This window comes from Pristiophorus japonicus, chromosome 17 (genome assembly GCF_044704955.1).
Source record: "Pristiophorus japonicus isolate sPriJap1 chromosome 17, sPriJap1.hap1, whole genome shotgun sequence".
NCBI classification, from domain to species: Eukaryota; Metazoa; Chordata; class Chondrichthyes; family Pristiophoridae; genus Pristiophorus; species Pristiophorus japonicus.
Genome location: NC_091993.1, coordinates 95,951,179 through 95,970,757, shown reverse-complemented (window position 1 = coordinate 95,970,757; position 19,579 = coordinate 95,951,179). Strand labels below are relative to the sequence as shown.

The 19,579-nt window shown below is 41.6% G+C and overlaps 1 protein-coding gene across 1 annotated transcript in view; it reads left to right on the top strand.

The window, feature by feature from the left end:
• rnpep (arginyl aminopeptidase (aminopeptidase B)) overlaps positions 1–19,579 on the top strand; it is a 40,559-nt gene that overhangs the window by 15,403 nt on the left and 5,577 nt on the right. Inside the window, exons 4-8 of the mRNA XM_070858951.1 lie at positions 1,243–1,359; positions 9,473–9,708; positions 10,599–10,712; positions 16,131–16,243; positions 19,030–19,138. Of these exons, the coding sequence (XP_070715052.1) occupies positions 1,243–1,359; positions 9,473–9,708; positions 10,599–10,712; positions 16,131–16,243; positions 19,030–19,138 (689 nt within the window). The remainder of the gene's footprint in view (positions 1–1,242; positions 1,360–9,472; positions 9,709–10,598; positions 10,713–16,130; positions 16,244–19,029; positions 19,139–19,579) is intronic.

Sequence of the window (19,579 nt, the reverse complement as noted above, 5' to 3'; positions counted from 1 at the left end):
AGTCACTGTTGTAATGTAGGAAGCGTGGCAACCAAGTTTCCACAAACAGCAATGTGATAATGACCAGAGAATTTTTTGTAATGTTGATTGAGGGATAAATATTGGACAGGACACCAGGGATAGCTCATCTTCGAAATAGTGCCACGGGGTCTTTTTACATGCACTTGCTGCAAGGTAGTTGTTGTGGGCCTTGATGGTTAAGTAACTGTAATCAACGAGGCTGTGCTCTCTCGTGCTTTCGTGGGGAAAGTAGCAAACTTGTTTCTTTTGTCAAATGGGGATCTATGATCTGCTTGATGCATGGGTGGCCCAAAAGTCTGACTAATGTGGCTAATATTCCAGTGGTGAGTTGAAAGGATCCAATGCTGTGTGACTTTCTCAGCAATGCTAAGGGCCATTCCTCTGCTAAATCTTGGGAGCACATCAGGCTCTAGGAGATGACAACATTTGGTCACGACCTACTTCATGTCACAGGACAGTGAAGACAGGTTCCCATCATGGCCAAGTAGGTTTGCTTGGGTCAGAAAGCAAAGATCCTGGGTTGATTGAGTGGGCAACAGATGCCTAAGGCACACTTGCCTTTCTTCCCTCCTTATTACATCCTTTTCTCTTCCAAATCCATGCTCACCTGCCCAATTCCACGCTGCACACACTTGCTGCCTGTGTGCAACAGTAGGGAATCAGGCCTTGTAGAAATATAAGTTTTGTTCAATTCTTTCTTTCTCTCGCCCTCTTCACCCTTGCTCCATTATCTTTCATATACTTTCTTTCATGTACTCTGTTTTACTCTTGCTCTTTTATCTTTCACGTTTTTCTCTCATTCTATAGATGCTTTATAGCATTCATAATACAGTTGTAAATTAAAATCTGGATGGCCTTGTATCTGGTTAATATTTGAATCATTTCCACTTTGAACCTCAGTTGCTGACTTAGTAATCAACAGACAATTTGCAACTAAAGAACGGGGACCATAACTTTGTTTATCTGCAGATTTAGTGATGAAGCTTCAATGGACAGTCTTGACCTATAGTCACAATATGTGGTAAAGGAGAGGTAATATTGGGATTGAGTTCTGTCTCCTGGAAGAATTTAATATTCTGCCCATATTGACACAGGGAAAAATAAGGTTTATTTTTAAGAATGATATTTGTCACTGAGTAGAGATTATATTGACTCAATGACATGGTTTTTATTGTTCAATTCTTATTGCTTGAGTATTAAGTCATTTTATTTCTGGTACAGAAGCCGTGTCTGGACTGAACCCTGTCTGTTACAAGCTGCTAAGGAGGAATATGACGGTGTGATTGAAGAGTTTTTGAGAGTTGGTGAGGAGCTGTTTGGACAGTATGTGTGGGGAAGGTAAATCTGTCTTTCTGATATCTTTATTATTAAGAATCTTGTGTATGCACACTGTTCCTGCCCACAAAGCTTGCTTTGTATTGTAATGATTTTTGGTAATTCTTTTATGCAAACATTTAACATTGGAACTGCCTATATAAATTATTTATTTTGGCATTTCCCCATGTAAACAATTGCTTGTTGCGATTTGTTGATGAATCAACTAAAACACACACGTTGTCCTTTTCAAAAAAAATTGTCCTTTTTTCTTAACTGAAATTTCTAATGTCCAAAATAAGGCACACCTGCCTTTCTTCCCTCTGCATGAACATCCCTTTCTCCTCCAAATCAATTTCGATTTGCTCAGTTCCATGCTGCACACACATTGACTCCTGTGTGCAACAGTTGGGCAACAGCCTTTCTATAAATACAAGTTTGTTTCTTTGTTTCTCCATTTTCTCATGCATTTTTTGTCTGCCTCATGCATGCTCTCTCTTGCCATCTCCATTGTCCCCCTTCCCTTGTGTTCACAAAACCTTTCATTCATGCACTCTTTCACGCTCACTCTCTTGTCTTTCACTTTGTTTTTTTTTATTCTAAAGGTGCTCTATAGCATTCACAGTACAATTGTAAACTAATCTGGATGGCCCCTTAATTGACACACAATTTTCTTCAATAAAAATGCATATTTGACAATGGGACGGTTAAATTTAGCTAATTTGTCTTGTGTTTTTAATATACCTTCCATGAAGTTCATATTCAAGCTTCCAGCCTGGACTTTGGATATTTTTACCATAGAATAGTTGGACAGAGTTTGCCTCACATCTGTAAATTCTAAATAAGTTTCCCATCAATGTTGGTAAATCAGTTTCCCTGATAATACTATTTGGCATAACATCCTGTTGTTACTTTGGCCCCAAGTTTCCACATGATTTGCTCCTGATTTTTAGGAGCAACTGGTATAGAACGGAGTATCTTAGAAATCGGAATTCTCCACATTTAGTTTGCTCCAGTTCTCGTCAGTTAGAACAGTTTCACTTTGGAACAGAATTTTTTTTTTCAAAAGTGGGTGTCCGGCCACTTACGCCTGATTTCAAAGTTTCGTGAGTGAAAACTTACTCCAAGCTAACTTAGAATGGAGTAAGTGAAGATTTTTGTACGCTCAAAAACCTTGTCTACACTTTAAAAAAATCAGGCGTAGGTTACAAATTAAGTGTAGGGAACGAGGTGGGGGGGGAGGGGAGGGGAGTCATTAAATTCTACAATCAATCCTTAGTTATACTTGTACAAATATTATACAAATAAATCCAACCTGAATAAAAATTTATAAGCTAAGAAAAGATTAAATAAACCATGTTCCTACCTGTGTGAAAGTGCTTCAGGCAGGCCTTTCATGTTGGAGACAGGCAGCGGTGTGGCGTCAGTGTCTCGACGGCAGCGGCAGCAAGCTTCGAGCTGAGCTGCAATGCTTGAGGCAGGCCTTCATTCTCTTCATGGCTGGCCGCGAAGAAGCAGCACCGGACGGACCCGAGGCCATTTGGCCATGAGATATCAGCGGTGTCGGTGGCTGGCCGGCAACCGAAGAATCAGCGGACCGATGTGAGGCCCTTCGGCCATGAGATAGCAGCGGCGTCAGTGGCTGGCCGGCAGCCGAAGAATCAACGCAGGACACACGCAGCTCATTAAGGTTCTTGAGGCCATTCGGCCACGCTTTAGGGGCGGCGTCAGTGGCTGGCCGGCAGCCAAAGAATCAGCAGCGGACGGACGTGAGGCCATTCGGCCATAGGATGTCAGTGGCTGGCCGGCAGCCGAAGATACAGCAGCAGCCTTCGAGCTGTGAGGGGGACTGAGGCCATTTGGACAGGGAGAGGCCGCCACATCGACAGTTTTATATTTAAACTTTCAGAATGGGTGTTGCATTGTCAACACCACGTATTATTGCAAAGTTGAATTGGCACTCTTATTTCTCCAAACACACAGTCCTTAATTTGCATGCACCAATGCAGCACCGGTTCTGCAAGTTTAGCAGTGAAAAGCTGAACTCACTGATTTCAGCAGGTGATTTATTCAGCAGTGCTGCTAAAAGCACTCCCTCACACACAGAAATATCAAAAAAAAATTAAATTACAAGCCTTTGCAGGGTCCAAGAAACAAATCTTCACTTTTTCTGCAGTATTTATAAAAATGGCCGATTGCCAATGTTGTGTGAGACTGCACTCTCGCTCCAACGTGCACGCGCAGGGTTGTCGGCACCACGAAGGCTAATTTAAATTGTACCCGCCCCCTGCTATTTAGAAAATCGGTGCGAGTGTTAGGCTCCGCCCCCTGCTGCGAAGAGCGCGCCGCGCCAAGCAGACATCGAGCTCCAAGGAGCTTGAATTCCGGATTTTATTTTAGGCGCAGTTTTCGGCGCGAAAAACAGGCGCCCAGCTCGGAGGTGCGCCGTTTTTGCCGCGGCACGAAACTTGGGCCCAAAATCTCTAACTCACTGAGTAATGCTAGTATCTAGAAGAATGGGTACCAAGGTAAGGTACAACATTTTAATTGAGGGGAACTGTGACTACCATAAACTCCTGAAGATTAGATTGCAGGTTTAAACCTGCAATCTGGCATTTTCTATGACCTTGTTTAATGGATTAATGATTTAATATCTTGCTGTTCTGAAGAACAACTTGTTTGGTGCAACATATCTTGATGGGAGCAATGTATATGCTACATACAAAGTCAATGGAATCATTTACAGCCTTATCTGTTAATTTCAAACACACATACTGGCCGGAACCTTACCAGCGCTGCGAGTGCGGATTTGGAGATGGGTCTGCTGTCAAAATCAAAAAGATTGACAACAGGTTGGTATCCTGCTGTGAACACGCCTCCGTGTCAGGTCTGTCATTCCTGAACAGACCCGACATCAAGCGGTGGCTCAGCCAATTTAGATAGTTGAAAGCCTATTAAAAGGTAGTTGAGCAGGATTTTACCATGTACTTACCATTTTGCCAGATTTTTAACGAGTTTCCCGGAACCTGATTATCACGTTGGGTAAATTGGTTGGATGTTGTCAGCATCGAATGATTCACTAACCTGACAGCTGCAAATGGTCTATGACCACTCCCATTTCATAGATCTTCACTTTCCAAGGTTAGAAACAGTTGTTTACTGCATTTAGAAGAGATTGACCTTTTATGCAGCTAGCAAGTGTTTGGAGCAAGCTCTATATACAGTGTCACTTCATTGGAACAACCTCTCTCCATTGACAGATAGCTTCTGTCATCTCCACCTCACCTGCCATCTATTCCATCAGCATCGGTGCCCTTGGAAAAAAACTTACCGTGGTCCTCATTTCCAAAATGATCAGCTCCCACAGTGGCAGCACCAACATCCACGCCAACCTTCACCGCAATCAAGTAATGCTGCACTGGACACAGGGCATCATCACCATGCACATTGCTGCCTGGGATGCCAGTGATGGCCTCACCATGTCCAAAGTTGCTTCACTTAACACTGTACACTCTGGCTGCCACATATGCCAGGTTGGCAGCACCTTATACCATCACCATAAAGCATCCCTACAATGTCTAAGCCCTTCCTTTCACACATCACCATTTGGGGTTTGAGGTGTAGTGGCATTGTCTTACCATTCACTGGAAATCACTGACACTTTCAAAGGTGCGCACACATCTGTCCAAAAAAGCAAAGTGGTGAAAATAAAGATTTCAGTGCTTTACAACACATTAACAGAAACTTTATGCAAACATTTGCTAAAGCACCCAAGTGTCTACTCTCGTGTGTTAGTTTGAATGATTGGACAAGGGTTAGTGAGATGGGGAAGTGATAACGGAGACAAAGGGATGGGTAGAGGTGTAAGGTAAGTTTGTGAGTATGGATGTGCAGGAGTAGGGTAGGAGAGGCAGTGTGATGGGGATGTAATGAGTGGCACAGCAGGATGAGGTTGAGTGTGGCTTTGCAGTAACGTTTTGTGATCTACTGAGATAATTGAAAGGTTTGTGCCACTGCAGCCAGCTCCTCCTGTCAACATCCCTGTTTGTGCCCTCCTGTGCAATGTGCAACCAGGCTGCGTTGGTGTCCTGGGGAGGTCTCTTCTGCCCATTGGAAGGAAGAGAACCTCTCTGCATATAGAGGGAGTCATGGGAGAGCCTAGGTGCAGCTGTGCACCTCTGTTCAGTGCTAGTCACTGTTTACAGCAGCTCAATACTGTAGAACACTGACAGCATACCTGTCAAAATGAATGTGGACATGGCCCCTTTTAAGAAAACCGGCTGATGTGTCATCAGATGACCTCATCAGACGGCTTCCTTTTAATTGGCTGGGAACCTCGCAGGGCGGGCTTAATAAGCCCAATCAGGCCAAAATCACTTGGAGGTGGTGGGATGAAGACAGGAGCAGGGTTTGAAGCTGTCTACTTTGACCACACGAACTTTCCATGGATGCAAAATCGCGGCCCTAGTGTTCATATTGGTTGCAGCTGACCGTCTCCACTACACTTCTGAAACTGATCCAGTAATTTATAACCTCACTATTCCAATATTACACATTTATTATATAGTTAATAGGATTTCAGTCACTGACCATGGATCAACTGAATTGAATGACTGTGTTGCCAAGAAAAGTGAAAGGAATGAGAACTGAGGTAATAATTGTATTGGTTTGACAAGATCCTGGGTTTGTTCAAAAACATATTTCAGTTTATTTTCAGAATACTTACCAAATAAGTGTTCTAAGATCAATGTGGCTCAGCTGGTAGCACTCCCTTCTTGGTTGTATTTAATGCCCATTCTGGATTTAAGCATGCAATCTAAGCTATCATTTCAATGGAGCACTGTGGGGAAAGCTGCATTGACAAGTGCAATATTTCCAACGAGATGTTAAGCAGAAGCCCAATCTTCCCCCTTGAGCAGATGTAAAAAAAATTCCAAGGCATGAATTGGAGAACAGCAATGAGTTTTCCTGGTGTCCTGGCCAACATAGTTGCATATCAAAATTAATCCATTGGTTGCAGTATGCATTGTCAAGTCCTGGGGACATAAGGTGCCTATAAATTCATGTTTTGTCTTATCAAAAAACAATGATTTCCTTTCTTAATGATCCTATATGTTCAATGGTAGTGGTAGTCTTTGGTGGCACCTGTTTATTTCACTACTCTAGCTGGACTCATTGATTCCAGTGGGCTCTCCGCGAATGCAATTGAGCTGTGTAAAACATAGCAGTCAAATTTAAAATAGGAGTACGTTTAGTGGAATGCAAAATCTTCAATCAGGGCAAGTGCCTTTCAAAGACCCACCCTAAAGGTTGCACATATCTTTGCAGTTACGAAGTGTGTTTTCTGGTTTGTTTGTTTTTATTTTGGGTGTTTTTTTATTTGGAGAAATGTTTTGCTGCTGAGAGAGTTCTTTGCTTTTACTAGTGTTGGGCTAACATGTGGGAATTGTCCTTGCCTGACTGGGGCTGACTGGTAAACATTTGTTTTTTTTTTAAACTCTTGGATGGGTAGGTTGGTGAATTCTTTTTGGAAATCAAGGTTGGAGAGAAACTGCAAACAATGTTCCAGAAAGTGAAGGTGAAACCACACAACACAGCCCAGAAAGTAAAAGTAAAATACTGCAAATGCTGGAATCTGTTGCCACCATTTTCTGTTTTTATTTCAAGTCGGGCAGCAACTGCAGAGAGAAACTGAGATAACGAGTTGTGTTGAAAAGGTCATCGACCTAAAATGTTAACTTTCTCTCTGCAGATGCTGCCTGACCTGAGTGTTTCCAGCATTTTGTTTTAATTTTCTGTCCAATGGGTGGAAGAGACCTCCCCAGGAGACGAACGCAGCCTGGTTGCACATTGCAGAGGAGGGCACAAGCAGGGATGTCGTCAGGAGGACCAGGCTGCAGTGTCGCAAATCTTTCAATGATAGTCATAACGGGGAACAAAGAAATGGCAGACCAATTGAACAAGTACTTTGGTTCGGTATTCACTAAGGAGGACACAAACAACCTTCCGGATATAAAAGGGGTCAGAGGGTCTAGTAAGAAGGAGGAACTGAGGGAAATCCTTATTAGTCGGGAAATTGTGTTGGGGAAATTGATGGGATTGAAGGCCGATAAATCCCCAGGGCCTGATGGACTGCATCCCAGAGTACTTAAGGAGTAGGCCTTGGAAATAGCGGATGCATTGACAGTCATTTTCCAACATTCCATAGACTCTGGATCAGTTCCTATGGAGTGGAGGGTAGCCAATGTAACCCCACTTTTTAAAAAAGGAGGGAGAGAGAAAACAGAATTATAGACCGGTCAGCCTGACATCGGTAGTGGGTAAAATGATGGAATCAATTATTAAGGATGTCATAGCAGCGCATTTGGAAAGAGGTGACATGATAGGTCCAAGTCAGCATGGATTTGTGAAAGGGAAATCATGCTTGACAAATCTTCTGGAATGTTTTGAGGATGTTTTCAGTAGAGTGGGCAAGGGAGAACCAGTTGATGTGGTGTATTTGGACTTTCAGAAGGCTTTTGACAAGGTCCCACAGAAGAGATTAATGTGCAAAGTTAAAGCACATGGGACTGGGGGTAGTGTGCTGACGTGGATTGAGAACTGGTTGGCAGACAGGAAGCAAAGAGTAGGAGTAAATGGGTACTTTTCAGAATGGCAGGCAGTGACTAGTGGAGTACCGCAAGTTCTGTGCTGTTGCCCCAGCTGTTTACATTGTACATTCATGATTTAGACGAGGGGATTAAATGTATCTCCAAATTTGCGGATGACACTAAGTTGGGTGGCAGTGTGAGCTGTGAGGAGGATGCTGTGAGGCTGCAGAGTGACTTGGATAGGTTAGGTGAGTGGGCAAATGCATGGCAGATGAAGTATAATGTGGATAAATGTGAGGTTATCGACTTTGGTGGTTAAAAACAGAGAGACAGACTATTATCTGAATGGTGACAGATTAGGAAAAGGGGAGGTGCAACGAGACCTGGGTGTCATGGTACATCAGTCATTGAAGGTTGGCATGCAGGTACAGCAGGCAGTTAAGAAAGCAAATGGCATGTTGGCCTTCATAGAGAAGGGATTTGAGTACAGGGGCAGGGATGTGTTACTACAGTTGTACAGGGCCTTGGTGAGTATTGTGTACAGTTTTGGTCTCCTAACTTGAAGGACATTCTTGCTATTGAGGGAGTGCCGCAAAGGTTCATTAGACTGATTCCTGGGATGGCGGGACTGACATATCAAGAAAGACTGGATCAACTGGGCTTGTATTCACTGGAGTTCAGAAGAATGAGGGGATCTCATAGAAATGTTTAAAATTCTGACGGGTTTACAGGTTTGATGCAGGAAGAATGTTCCCAATGTTGGGGAAGTCCAGAACCAGGGGTCACAGTCTAAGGATAAGGGGTAAGCCATTTAGGACCGAGATGAGGAGAAACTTCTTCACCCAGAGTGTGGTGAACCTGTGGAATTCTCTACCACAGAAAGTTGTTGAGGCCAATTCACTAAATATATTCAAAAAGGAGTTAGATGTAGTCCTTACTACTAGGGGGATCAAGGGGTATGGCGAGAAAGCAGGAATAGGGTACTGAAGTTGCATGTTCAGCCATGAACTCATTGAATGGCGGTGCAGGCTCGAAGGGCCGAATGGCCTACTCCTGCACCTATTTTCTATGTTTCTATTACAGTACAGCAGGTAAACTGGGAGTGAGCCAGAACTGGTATGGCAACCATCCCATCTGTCCAGCACTGGCATTAAATTAGATTTTAGTAAGAGAGATCGTGTCGCATTGTTATTTTATATCTTGCACGTTGTATTGGATAGACCAAGGGGTTCTGTCCCCCATCGACTTTGGTTACAGCCTACAGTATATAGCTCTGCCCTTGATTGATTCCATCAATTCTTCCAAAACGTACACAATTTGACACTGATCCATTCCTACATCCAGCCACAGTGACTGCCTCAAGTCTCTACATGCAGAACTAATAGTTTGGGTTTAGTGGTTTGAGCCTCAGCGACTGAGGAGGAAGCAAGTATTGAGATCCTATGGTGTGAAGAATGCAGGTGTACAGAAATTGGGAATGGGATGGTGCTTTTTTTTAAACATTATAAAAAAACTTAATAACCATAAATTTCTTGTAATATTCTAAGGTATGATCTCCTCTTCATGCCTCCGTCTTTCCCATTTGGTGGAATGGAAAATCCCTGCATTACTTTTGTTACTCCATGTCTGCTGGCTGGAGATCGGTCACTGGCTGATGTCATCATCCATGAGATTTCTCACAGCTGGTTTGGCAATCTGGTCACAAATGCCAACTGGGGAGACTTCTGGCTGAATGAAGGATTTACAATGTATGCTCAACGGAGAATTTCAACAGAACTTTACGGTATGCCTTTTGAGAATATGTTAGTGATTCAGACACTCCCAATTGTTGTTTTTGGAAAATGTGATAAGATGCTCACTATTTAAGATGTTCTTTGGTACCTACCATTCATGCATACTGCTCAGTGAGATATTAGCCATGTGTCTTAGTACAGATTCTACACCCTCAATTTTTTTGTTCTTTTTAAAGTTATGCCACACGATTTTAAAATATAACCGTCTCTAAGTGTTTTATTATATGATGTCATATGACTTGCTAAATATCAGTTTATTGAACAAAACCAATAAAGTGGATTGTTTGGCATCAGAAGGTTATTGTGCCAACATCTATTGTAGCATTTTCCCTATGTGATAACTTCCTGATCTGGAAGGAACTGATGAGAAATTATTCATTTCTCCACCTGGGAAAAGAGTTAAGAGGGGTGCCAATCTATGGTTCTTGAAGCAGGCAATAGGGCAGAAGTATGTGTGAGCATGTCATGTCTGCTTCTTGCCTTGTATTTTTATGGGGCAGGGGAGCCTAAAGAAGGGGAGAAAAGGGAGTATTTTTAAAAACAAGGTTATTGGTATTTACAGTGTAACATTTCATAGCCTGTAAAAGGTAGGGGAGGACTAATCATGAGCATATTCACTGTCATTGCCTGTAGCATTCCAGGAGTGCTTGGTAGGAGGAAAGTCCTCACTAAACAAAAGGATTGGTGTCAATTCCCACTTTTTCTCTTGTCCTTGGATCCTTCTCCATACTGGTGAATTGTCTGCTTTTTAAAAATCCCAGTTTACTGTCATCACAGATGGGTTTTACTCACTGGCAGCTTTGTGATGCAGTGGCAGTGATGCTGTTCTATCACCCAGTTACATCTTCTGTACATTTTACTTGTAAAGTTTATTTCTCAGGTTCAGCATACACTAGTCTTGAGGCTGCTACAGGGAGAGCCCTACTTCGTCAACACATGGATAACATTGGGGAGGACCATCCCCTCAACAAACTGAAGGTCAGAATTGAACCAGGTAAGGGCTCTGATTCTAGATCTGTATAACTTGGTTTGGATTCACTTTGAATCAATTCTGAGTTTATTTCAACAATCGATCTCATTAGCAAATGCTACTTTTCTCCAATTTTTACAACTAATGAGTACATCTAAATTCACTTGTGAATATTTCTATTAAGTGTTCAGAAATTAAAGATTGCAAACCATTTACTACCTCTGCCATCACTTGTTTTGCTTAGATCCATATTTTATATAGTCCAGTTTATCTCTGGCCTGTTTCTCTCAATATTTTAGTTTATATCGGCTAAGCCTTCTACTGGAAAAGCAGCTTTATTTAATTCTGCTATCCCTCTCTAGTCTCAGACATAGACTTTTCCCCTCCAGTATATTAGTTTAAATCGTTCCCTACTGCTCTGTTTACCGTACACCCATATCCTTGTGGAGAACGTTGATTCCCTTGTTCTGGAACGAACTCCAATGCACCAAGATTGTGAACTTTAACACTTTTTTAATGTAAAAAATTAATTCATGGGATGTGCTTGTCGCCAGCAAGGCCAGCATTTATTGCCTGTCCCTATTTGCCCTCGAGGGTGGTGGTGAGCTACTGCCTTGAATAAGTGGTACTTCAGAGGTAAATTAAGTGTCAACCACATTGCTGTGGGTCTGAAGTCACATCAGCCAGACCAGGTAAGGACGGCAGATTTCCTTCCCTAAATTGTATAAATGAACCAGATGGTTTTATGACAATCTGGTAGTTTCATGGTCATCATTACTGAAAGTAGCATTTTAATTTTAATTAAATTTAAATTTCCCAGTGGTGGGATTTGAACTCCATAGTCCAGGCCTCCGGATTATTAGTCCAGTAACACAACCACTATGCTACTGTGCCCGATCACACATCAGCCCTACAACCATGTGTTGAGCTTCCCAATCTATTGTTCCTTACACTTGACCAGTGCATGGCACAGGAAGAAATCTGGGAATGACTATCTTTTGAGATTTTATTTTGCAATCTAGTGGCTAACTTCTTGAACTCCATCTGCATGACCTCAAATGTATTTCTTTCTACATCTATATAACTGGTTCCAACAAGGACCATGACTTCTTGGCTGTTCTCCCTCCCTTTTCAGAAGCTTTTCCACCCGTTCAATGATGTCCTTCACCTAGCACCTGAGACAATATACTATTCGGGACTCCTACTAATGTATACAAAAAAAGGCTGCCTGTCCCCTTGATTATAGTATCTTCCATTATTAGCATTATTAGCCCCTTGCTCCATGGTGCCATAATGTTGCTCAGGACCACCCACCGCAGTCATTGTCGCTATTCACTGTGGATCAGTGGGTAGCACACACTCCTGAGTTAGAAGGTTGAGTTCAAACTCCACTCCAGGAACTTGAGCATATAAATCTAGGCTGACACTCCAGTGCAGTGCTGAGGGAGTGTTGCACTGTCAGAGGTGCTATCTTTTGGATGAGATGTTAAACTGAGGCCCTGTCTGCTCTCAGGTGGAAGTAAAAGATTCCATGGCACTATTTCAAAGAAGAGCAGGGTGTTATCCCTGGTGTCCTGGCCAATATTTATCACTCAATCAACATAACAAAAACAGATTATCTGGTCATTATTGCATTGCTGTTTGTGGGAGTTTGCTGTGTGCAAATTGGCTGCAGCATTTTTCACATTACAACAGTGGCTACACTGCAAAAGTTGGTTCTGGACTTCCCCCAACATCGGGAACATTCTTCCTGCATCTAACCTGTCCAGTCCCTTCAGAATTTTATGTTTCTGAGATCCCCTCTCATCCTTCTAAACTCCAGTGAATAAAGGCCCAGTTGATCCAGTCTCTCATGTCAGTCCTGCAATCCAAGGAATCATTCTGGTGAACCTTCACTCCCTCAATAGCAGGAATGTCCTTCCTCAGATTAGGAGTCCAAAACTGAACACAATATTCCAGGTGAGGCCTCACCAAGGCCCTGTACAACTGCAGTAAGACCTCCCTGCTCCTATACTCAAATCCCCTAGCTATGAAGGCCTACATACCATTTGCCACCTTCACTGCCAGCTGTACCTGCATGCCAACTTTCAATGACTGATGTACCATGACACCCAGGTCTTGTTGCACCTCCCCTTTTCCTAATCTGCCACCATTCAGATAATCTGCCTTTGTGTTTCTGCCCCAAAGTGGATAACCTCACATTTATCCACATCTGCCATGTATTTGCCCACTCTCCTAACCTGTCCAAGTCATCCGGCAGCCTCTTGGTGTCGTCCTCACAGCTCACACCACCACCCAGTTTAATGTCCTCTGCAAACTTGGAGATATTACACTCCATTCCTTCATCCAAATCATTAATGTATATTGTGAATAGCTGGGGTCCCAGCACTGAGCCCTGCGGCACCCCACTAGTCATTCTGAAAAGGACCCATTTATCCCGACTCTCTGCTTCCTGTCTGCCAACCGGTTCTCTATCCATGTCAGTACATTACCCCCAATACCATGTGCTTTAATTTTGCACATCAATCTCTTGTGTGGGACCTTGTCAAAAGCCTTTTTGATAGTCTAAAGACACCACATCCACTGGTTCTCCCTTGTCCACTTTACTAGTTACATCCTCAAAAAATTCCAGAAGATTTGTCAAGCATGATTTCCCTTTCATAAATCCATGCTCACTTGGACTGATCCTGTCACTGCTTTCCAAATGCGCTGTTATTTCATCTTTAATAATTGATTCCAATATTTTCCCCACTACTGATGTCAGGCTAACCGGTCTATAATTACCTGTTTTCTCTCCCTCTTTTTAAAAAGTGGTGGTACATTAGCTACCCTCCAGTCTATAGGAACTGTTCCAGAGTCGATAAACTGTTGGAAAATGATCACCAATGCATCCACTATTTCTAGGGCCACTTCCTTAAGTACTCTGGGATGCAGACAATCAGGCCCCGGGGATTTATCGGTCTTCAATCCCAACAATTTCCTGCCTAATAAGGATATCCTTCAGTTCCTCCTTCTCTCTAGCCCCTTGGTACCCTAGTACTTCCAGAAGGTTATTTGTGTCTTCCTTCGTGAAGACAGAACCAAAGTATTTGTTCAACTGGTCTGCCATTTCTTTGTTCTCCATTATAAATTCACCTGAATCTGACTGCAAGGGACCTGCATTTGTCTTCACTAATCTTTTTCTCTTCACCTATCTATAGAAGCGTTTGCAGTCAGTTTTTATGTTCCCTGCAAGCTTTCTCTTGTACTCTATATATTCCCCCTCCTAATTTAAACCCTTCGTCCTCCTCTGCTGAATTTTAAATTTCTCCCAGTCCTCAAGTTTGCTGCTTTTTCTGGCCAATTTATATGCCTCTTCCTTGGATTTAACACTACCCTTAATTTCCCTTGTTAGCCACGGTTGAGCCACCTTCCCCGTTTTATTTTTACTCCAGAGAGGGATGTACAATTGTTGAAGTTCATCCATGTGATCTTTAAATGTTTGCCATTGCCTATCCACCATCAACCCTTTAAGTATCATTTGCCACTTTATTCTAGCCAATTCACACCTCATACCATTGAAGTTACCTTTCCTTAAGTTCAGGACCCTAGTCTCTGAATTAACTGTCACTCTCCATCTTAATGAAGATTTCTACCATATTATGGTCACTCTTCCCCAAGGGGCCTCGCACAACAAGATTGCTAATTAGTCCTTTCTCATTACACATCACCCAGTCTAGGATGGCCAGCCCTCTAGTTGGTTCCTCGACATATTGGTCCAGAAAACCATCCCTAATACACTCCAGGAAATCCCACTCCATCATATTGCTGCCAGTTTGGTTGGAACATAAGAACATAAGATAAGAATTAGGAACAGGAGTAGGCCATCTAGCCCCTCGAGCCTGCTCTGCCATTCAACAAGATCATGGCTGATCTGGCCATGGACTCAGCTCCACTTACCTGCCTGCTCCCCGTAACCCTTAATTCCCTTATTGGTTAAAAATCTATCTATCTGTGACTTGAATACATTCAATGAGTTAAATCTATATGTAGATTAAAGTCGCCCATGATAACTGCTGTACCTTTATTGCATGCAATCCTAATTTCTTGTTTGATGTTTGTCCCCAACCTCACTACTACTATTTGGTGATCTGTACACAACTCCCATTAGTGTATTCTGCTGCTCCACCCATACAGATTCCACATCATCCAAGCTAATGTCCTTCCTTACTATTGTTAATTTCCTCTTTTTTAACCAGCAATGTTACCCCATCTCCTTTTCCTTTCTGTCTGTCCTTCCTGAATGTTGAATACCCCTGAATACACTTTACTGGTCTTTTGCACTCCACTGGCCCCTCGTAGTAGCAAGAGTTTCTCGGCTTGTCTGCTCTCCTGTCTATTCCAACTGCTGCCTGGCCAACAGATATACTTGCTCACATACCAAGATGAGTACTTCCTAACCTCCCCCCCCACCCCCCCCCCCCCCCCCCACACACACACACACCTCTTGTACATCCCAATCTGCCTACTCTGGCACCTGGTCCAAGTGTATCCTATTTTGCCTGACTGCATGAGACATGAAAGAGGAATGCCATAAATACCAAGCAAAAGTGAGTAGGACATGAAGGACAGTAGGGGGAAAAAAAAACGTGCCTTTCCTGACCTTGGAACATCTCAAAGTGCTTTACAGCCAATAATGTACTTTTTGAAATGTAGTCATTGTTGTAATGTAGGATGAAGAGCAAATAGAAAGATGGAATATAAAAGCAGAGATCATGCTAGAGCTTTATAAATCACTGGTTAGACCTCAGCTGGAGTATTATGGACAATCCTGGGCACAACATTTCAAAGGGTCCAGAGGGGGTTTACCAGGGATGAGGAACTTCAGTTATGAGAAGGTTGGAAAAGTTGGGACTGTTCTCTTTGGAACAGAGGTTGAGGTGACCTAATGGCCATTTTCAAGATGAGGTGTTTCGATAGGAAAAAAATATTCTCTTTGGTGAGTGGGTGAATAACTAGAGGTCATAGATTCAAAATCATTGGAAAAAGATCTAGAGGGGAGATGAGAATTTTTTTCACCGAGTTGTCAGGATCTGGAATGCTCTACCTGCAAAGGTAATGGAAGCTGATTCTATGAATAATTTTAAAGGAGTTGGACAGGTCCTTGACAATGAGGAACTTGCAGGGTTAGGGACAAAAAGCGGGGATGTTGGGACTAAGCACGACTGCTCTTAGAGCCAGCATAGGCATGATGGGCTGAATAACCTCATTCTGTGCTGCAAGTTTCTATAAATGAAGTGATCTTCAATGCTAGGCATTTTACCTATTCCACCTGGCCTTTGCTCCCAAAATGCCCCAGGTTTGCTCCATTATCAAACACAAGTCTACTTTTATGGAAAATTTATTTTCCTTTTTAATGGGAAATTAATTTATTGTAACTGTTTAATGTAATTGTTTCTTTAGGTATTGATCCTGACGAAACCTACAATGAAACTCCCTATGAGAAGGGCTACTGCTTTGTATCATATTTAGCTCACCTTGTGGGTGATCAGAAAAGATTTGATGCTTTCCTTCGGGTAAGAACCCTGTACCAAGTTCCTCATCGATACAGATTTTATTTTATTTTTGTGAGCAGCTGGTTAATAGTCACTTGCATGTCTGGTCCATTTTAAACAAGCTTTTCACATGAAGTTGTGGCAATGCTCCAAAGCACCATTTATTTCAGCAAATCTTTTTTCAAGCTTAATTCAGGTTGTTTTCACTATGCAAAGACCAACTTTGAAATCTTAAGATTTAGGCTAGCTCCCAATAATTTTTTCTCATTTTCACTACACAGCCTCCATTGATATGTCTGCATTCTCTGTTTTGTCTTTGGGCTTTTACCTAGATATTTTTGTGCTCTGTGCTAAAGACCACTCTAATATGTGAGCCCCTGCTTACTACAAAGCAGAGTCTGACTTTATACCTGTGATATGATACAGTAACTGCTAGGTAATACTACATTCATTTACTAGATTTGAGACAAACCCTGGAGTGATGTCCTAGACATCCAAAAGCGGAAAAATAAACACATATCAGAATGTACTTTAGGCTATAAACTATATAACCGGCTTATTAAAGCTAACATATAAACAATGACAATAGACAATACAGCAGCTTGCAAAGATTTTAACTTGCAATCTCTCCTGAAGTACCTGACACTTCATTAACTCAACTGATACGACTAAACCTGGAATAGAGTCTTTACTGTAATTTATTTACATATATAGGACACCTCCACACAAGCTGTGGTACAAAACTGGGTGCACGTTGCCTGGGATCTACCCCTCATGTCTTCAAGTTGAAAATGGAATATAGGAAAACAAAGTGCCTTCTGTAGTTGAATGAAGTTTATCAAATTAACAGTTTTCAAAACTCCACCAGCAACTTCTCTATTAGATTGATTTTCAGGTCACAGTAAGCAAGACTGTTTTATAATTTCACAAACTTTAACAAATATATTTGTACAGGAATAATGCCTTTCAGGTAATATTTTATGTAGCAGACAAACTTTGCAGTCTGGGGAAGGCAAGCTAGCAATAACCAAATCTGGTTATCTGAAACTTAACCTTATGCGTTTTATATTATGGGAAATAGTGTCACAAGGGGAAACAATCCTCTCTTTCTTTCTTTGTAAACTTGCTGTTGGATAGTATGTAGGATTCCACTCTGTCTCGTGGCACTATCAGACATCTTTTGGAACAGGCTACATTTTTAAATAGATGTATTCACAAGTAGATGTTTTTAGAGAAGCAAATGGTAGAGGTGAGATATTGAACAGTTCAATTGGAGAAGTCCCTTTGAATTCTTATAGAACTTGAGATGCGATACAACTAAAAGAAATGAGCAATCTGGGTTTCTCAATGAAAACACAATACCATCTTTGTACATTATTATAGAAGCTTGTGGAGATTGATCTTCAAGCCAAGCTGCATAAATGTTTTTTTTTTCTGTCATTCGTTTCAAGAACAGGCACTTGCCTTGATTGCTGGTCTGTCAGAACACAATGATTAGTTACCAACAATTTTGCAAACGGCATGGAAATGACCACCTCACTGGGTTTGAGAAATCTAACACAATTTCAACCCACATGGAACATTTAGACACATTCTATTACACTTGGTTTAAGCTGCCTTTTAAATAACTTTTCTGACTAGCAGCAAGCAACCTTCCTTTCTGCAGCCTGTTCTGATGGACTTCAAGTAGGGATTTTGTGAACATTATTCCGAAGCAAGTTTGTAATAAGATTAGCAAGTCAAAATACTTTATATGCTTCATCCGAGCAAATAGGTGGACTTTTAATGAAGATGTTTAAACTACCATTTTAAAAACCACAAAGAATTTCTGTCAAGGTTTTGATCTCAAAAATCTGATTTCTTCCTTTCACTTTCACTTCCAGCCAATCCCTTATTCCTTGCTGCCCCCTCATTGCAAGTGGAGCTTTGAGGTGTCCTGATCTATAGAAACTGAGAGGTTGCATCAAGTATTTTCTAAAGGGTTTTCATTGGATGAAAGATCTTTTTGGAGGACAGTTTTACAGCAAATTGAAAGTTAGATTAAACTATCTGCTTGGCTTAGTTGGTAGCACTCATCTGAGTCGGAAGGTTATGAATTGTAGCGCCAGTCTAGTAATTGAGCACTTAATGTAGGCCAACTCTCCAGTGAATACTGAGGAACTGCTACATTGTTGGAGGTGCTGCCCTTTGAGTGAAACATTAAACCAAGCTTCGTTCTGCCTAGTTTAGTGGTTCAGGTGGACATTAAAGATCACATAGTACTGTTTGAAGAAGAGCAAGGAGTTTTCCCAGTGTTCTGGCTAACACTTGGCTCTCAAGCAACACCACCAAAGGCAGATTAACTGGTGATTCATCTCAATGCTGCTTGTAGGGTCCAGTTTCCTTTATATAGTTAATGTGTAGAAACATATCCAAACCTTTTGTCAAGAACATTTGTCAATGAGTATACTTATTAGTGGACCCCCAAGCCAAATGGACCCATGACCAATAAACTCACCTATGGTGGTCAGAGTTAACGCGGATTAAATTCTATGGCAGATAGAGTTGCAAACTAAAGTACTGTAAGAATCATCATGTGTCAAATTTACTGGACATAGATGCTGCTAGATAAAGGAAGCACACAGTGTAAATCGTAACACAACACGCACTTCACCGAGGAGTTCACATCTTTGTTCTAAGCATGAGTGCATTGCTACAGTTCCTTGCTGGAAGCAAGTCATAAGTATGCTATTCAGTGTCCAGTTTTAGACATTTGTTTCCATTTCAGTATACTCTTGTATCCTTAACACATTCTTGTTTGTATGCAGGCCTATGTGGACAAATTCAAGTTTCAAAGTCTTGTAGCAGAGGATACTTTGAAGTTTTATTTAGATTATTTTCCAGAGCTCAAGGAAAAGAATATTGAAAAAAGACCAGGTAATGCTGTTTTATTGAAGAATGTTTAAAATAATACAATGTTTGTTTATTATAAATTCATATATACAAAGGGGGAATCCTTTTGTCATTGAAGTGCTCTTATTCAGAATTCATCATTCTGCTCTTACTGATGGGTCAGTGGCTTTTACTGGATAGCCTGTGTTATGGTTACTGAATTGTCTTTTTAAACATTTAGGAACCAACCTGACAGTTATAGATTTTCTTACAAAAATAATGGACAGCAGGCAAGGCTGTAGTATAATTGAGGGATTAATATATCCTCAGATCTGATGTTGGTTAGTTAGTTTTCAGCAGCGTTCGATGTCTTGTCATTTTACAACCTAACTGGTGGATCCTAAGTACGTAAACAATCTCCTTCCCCATCACCAGAGGCTAAATAAAAATATTATTCTTCATTGTTATTGCAAATATAACATTGTA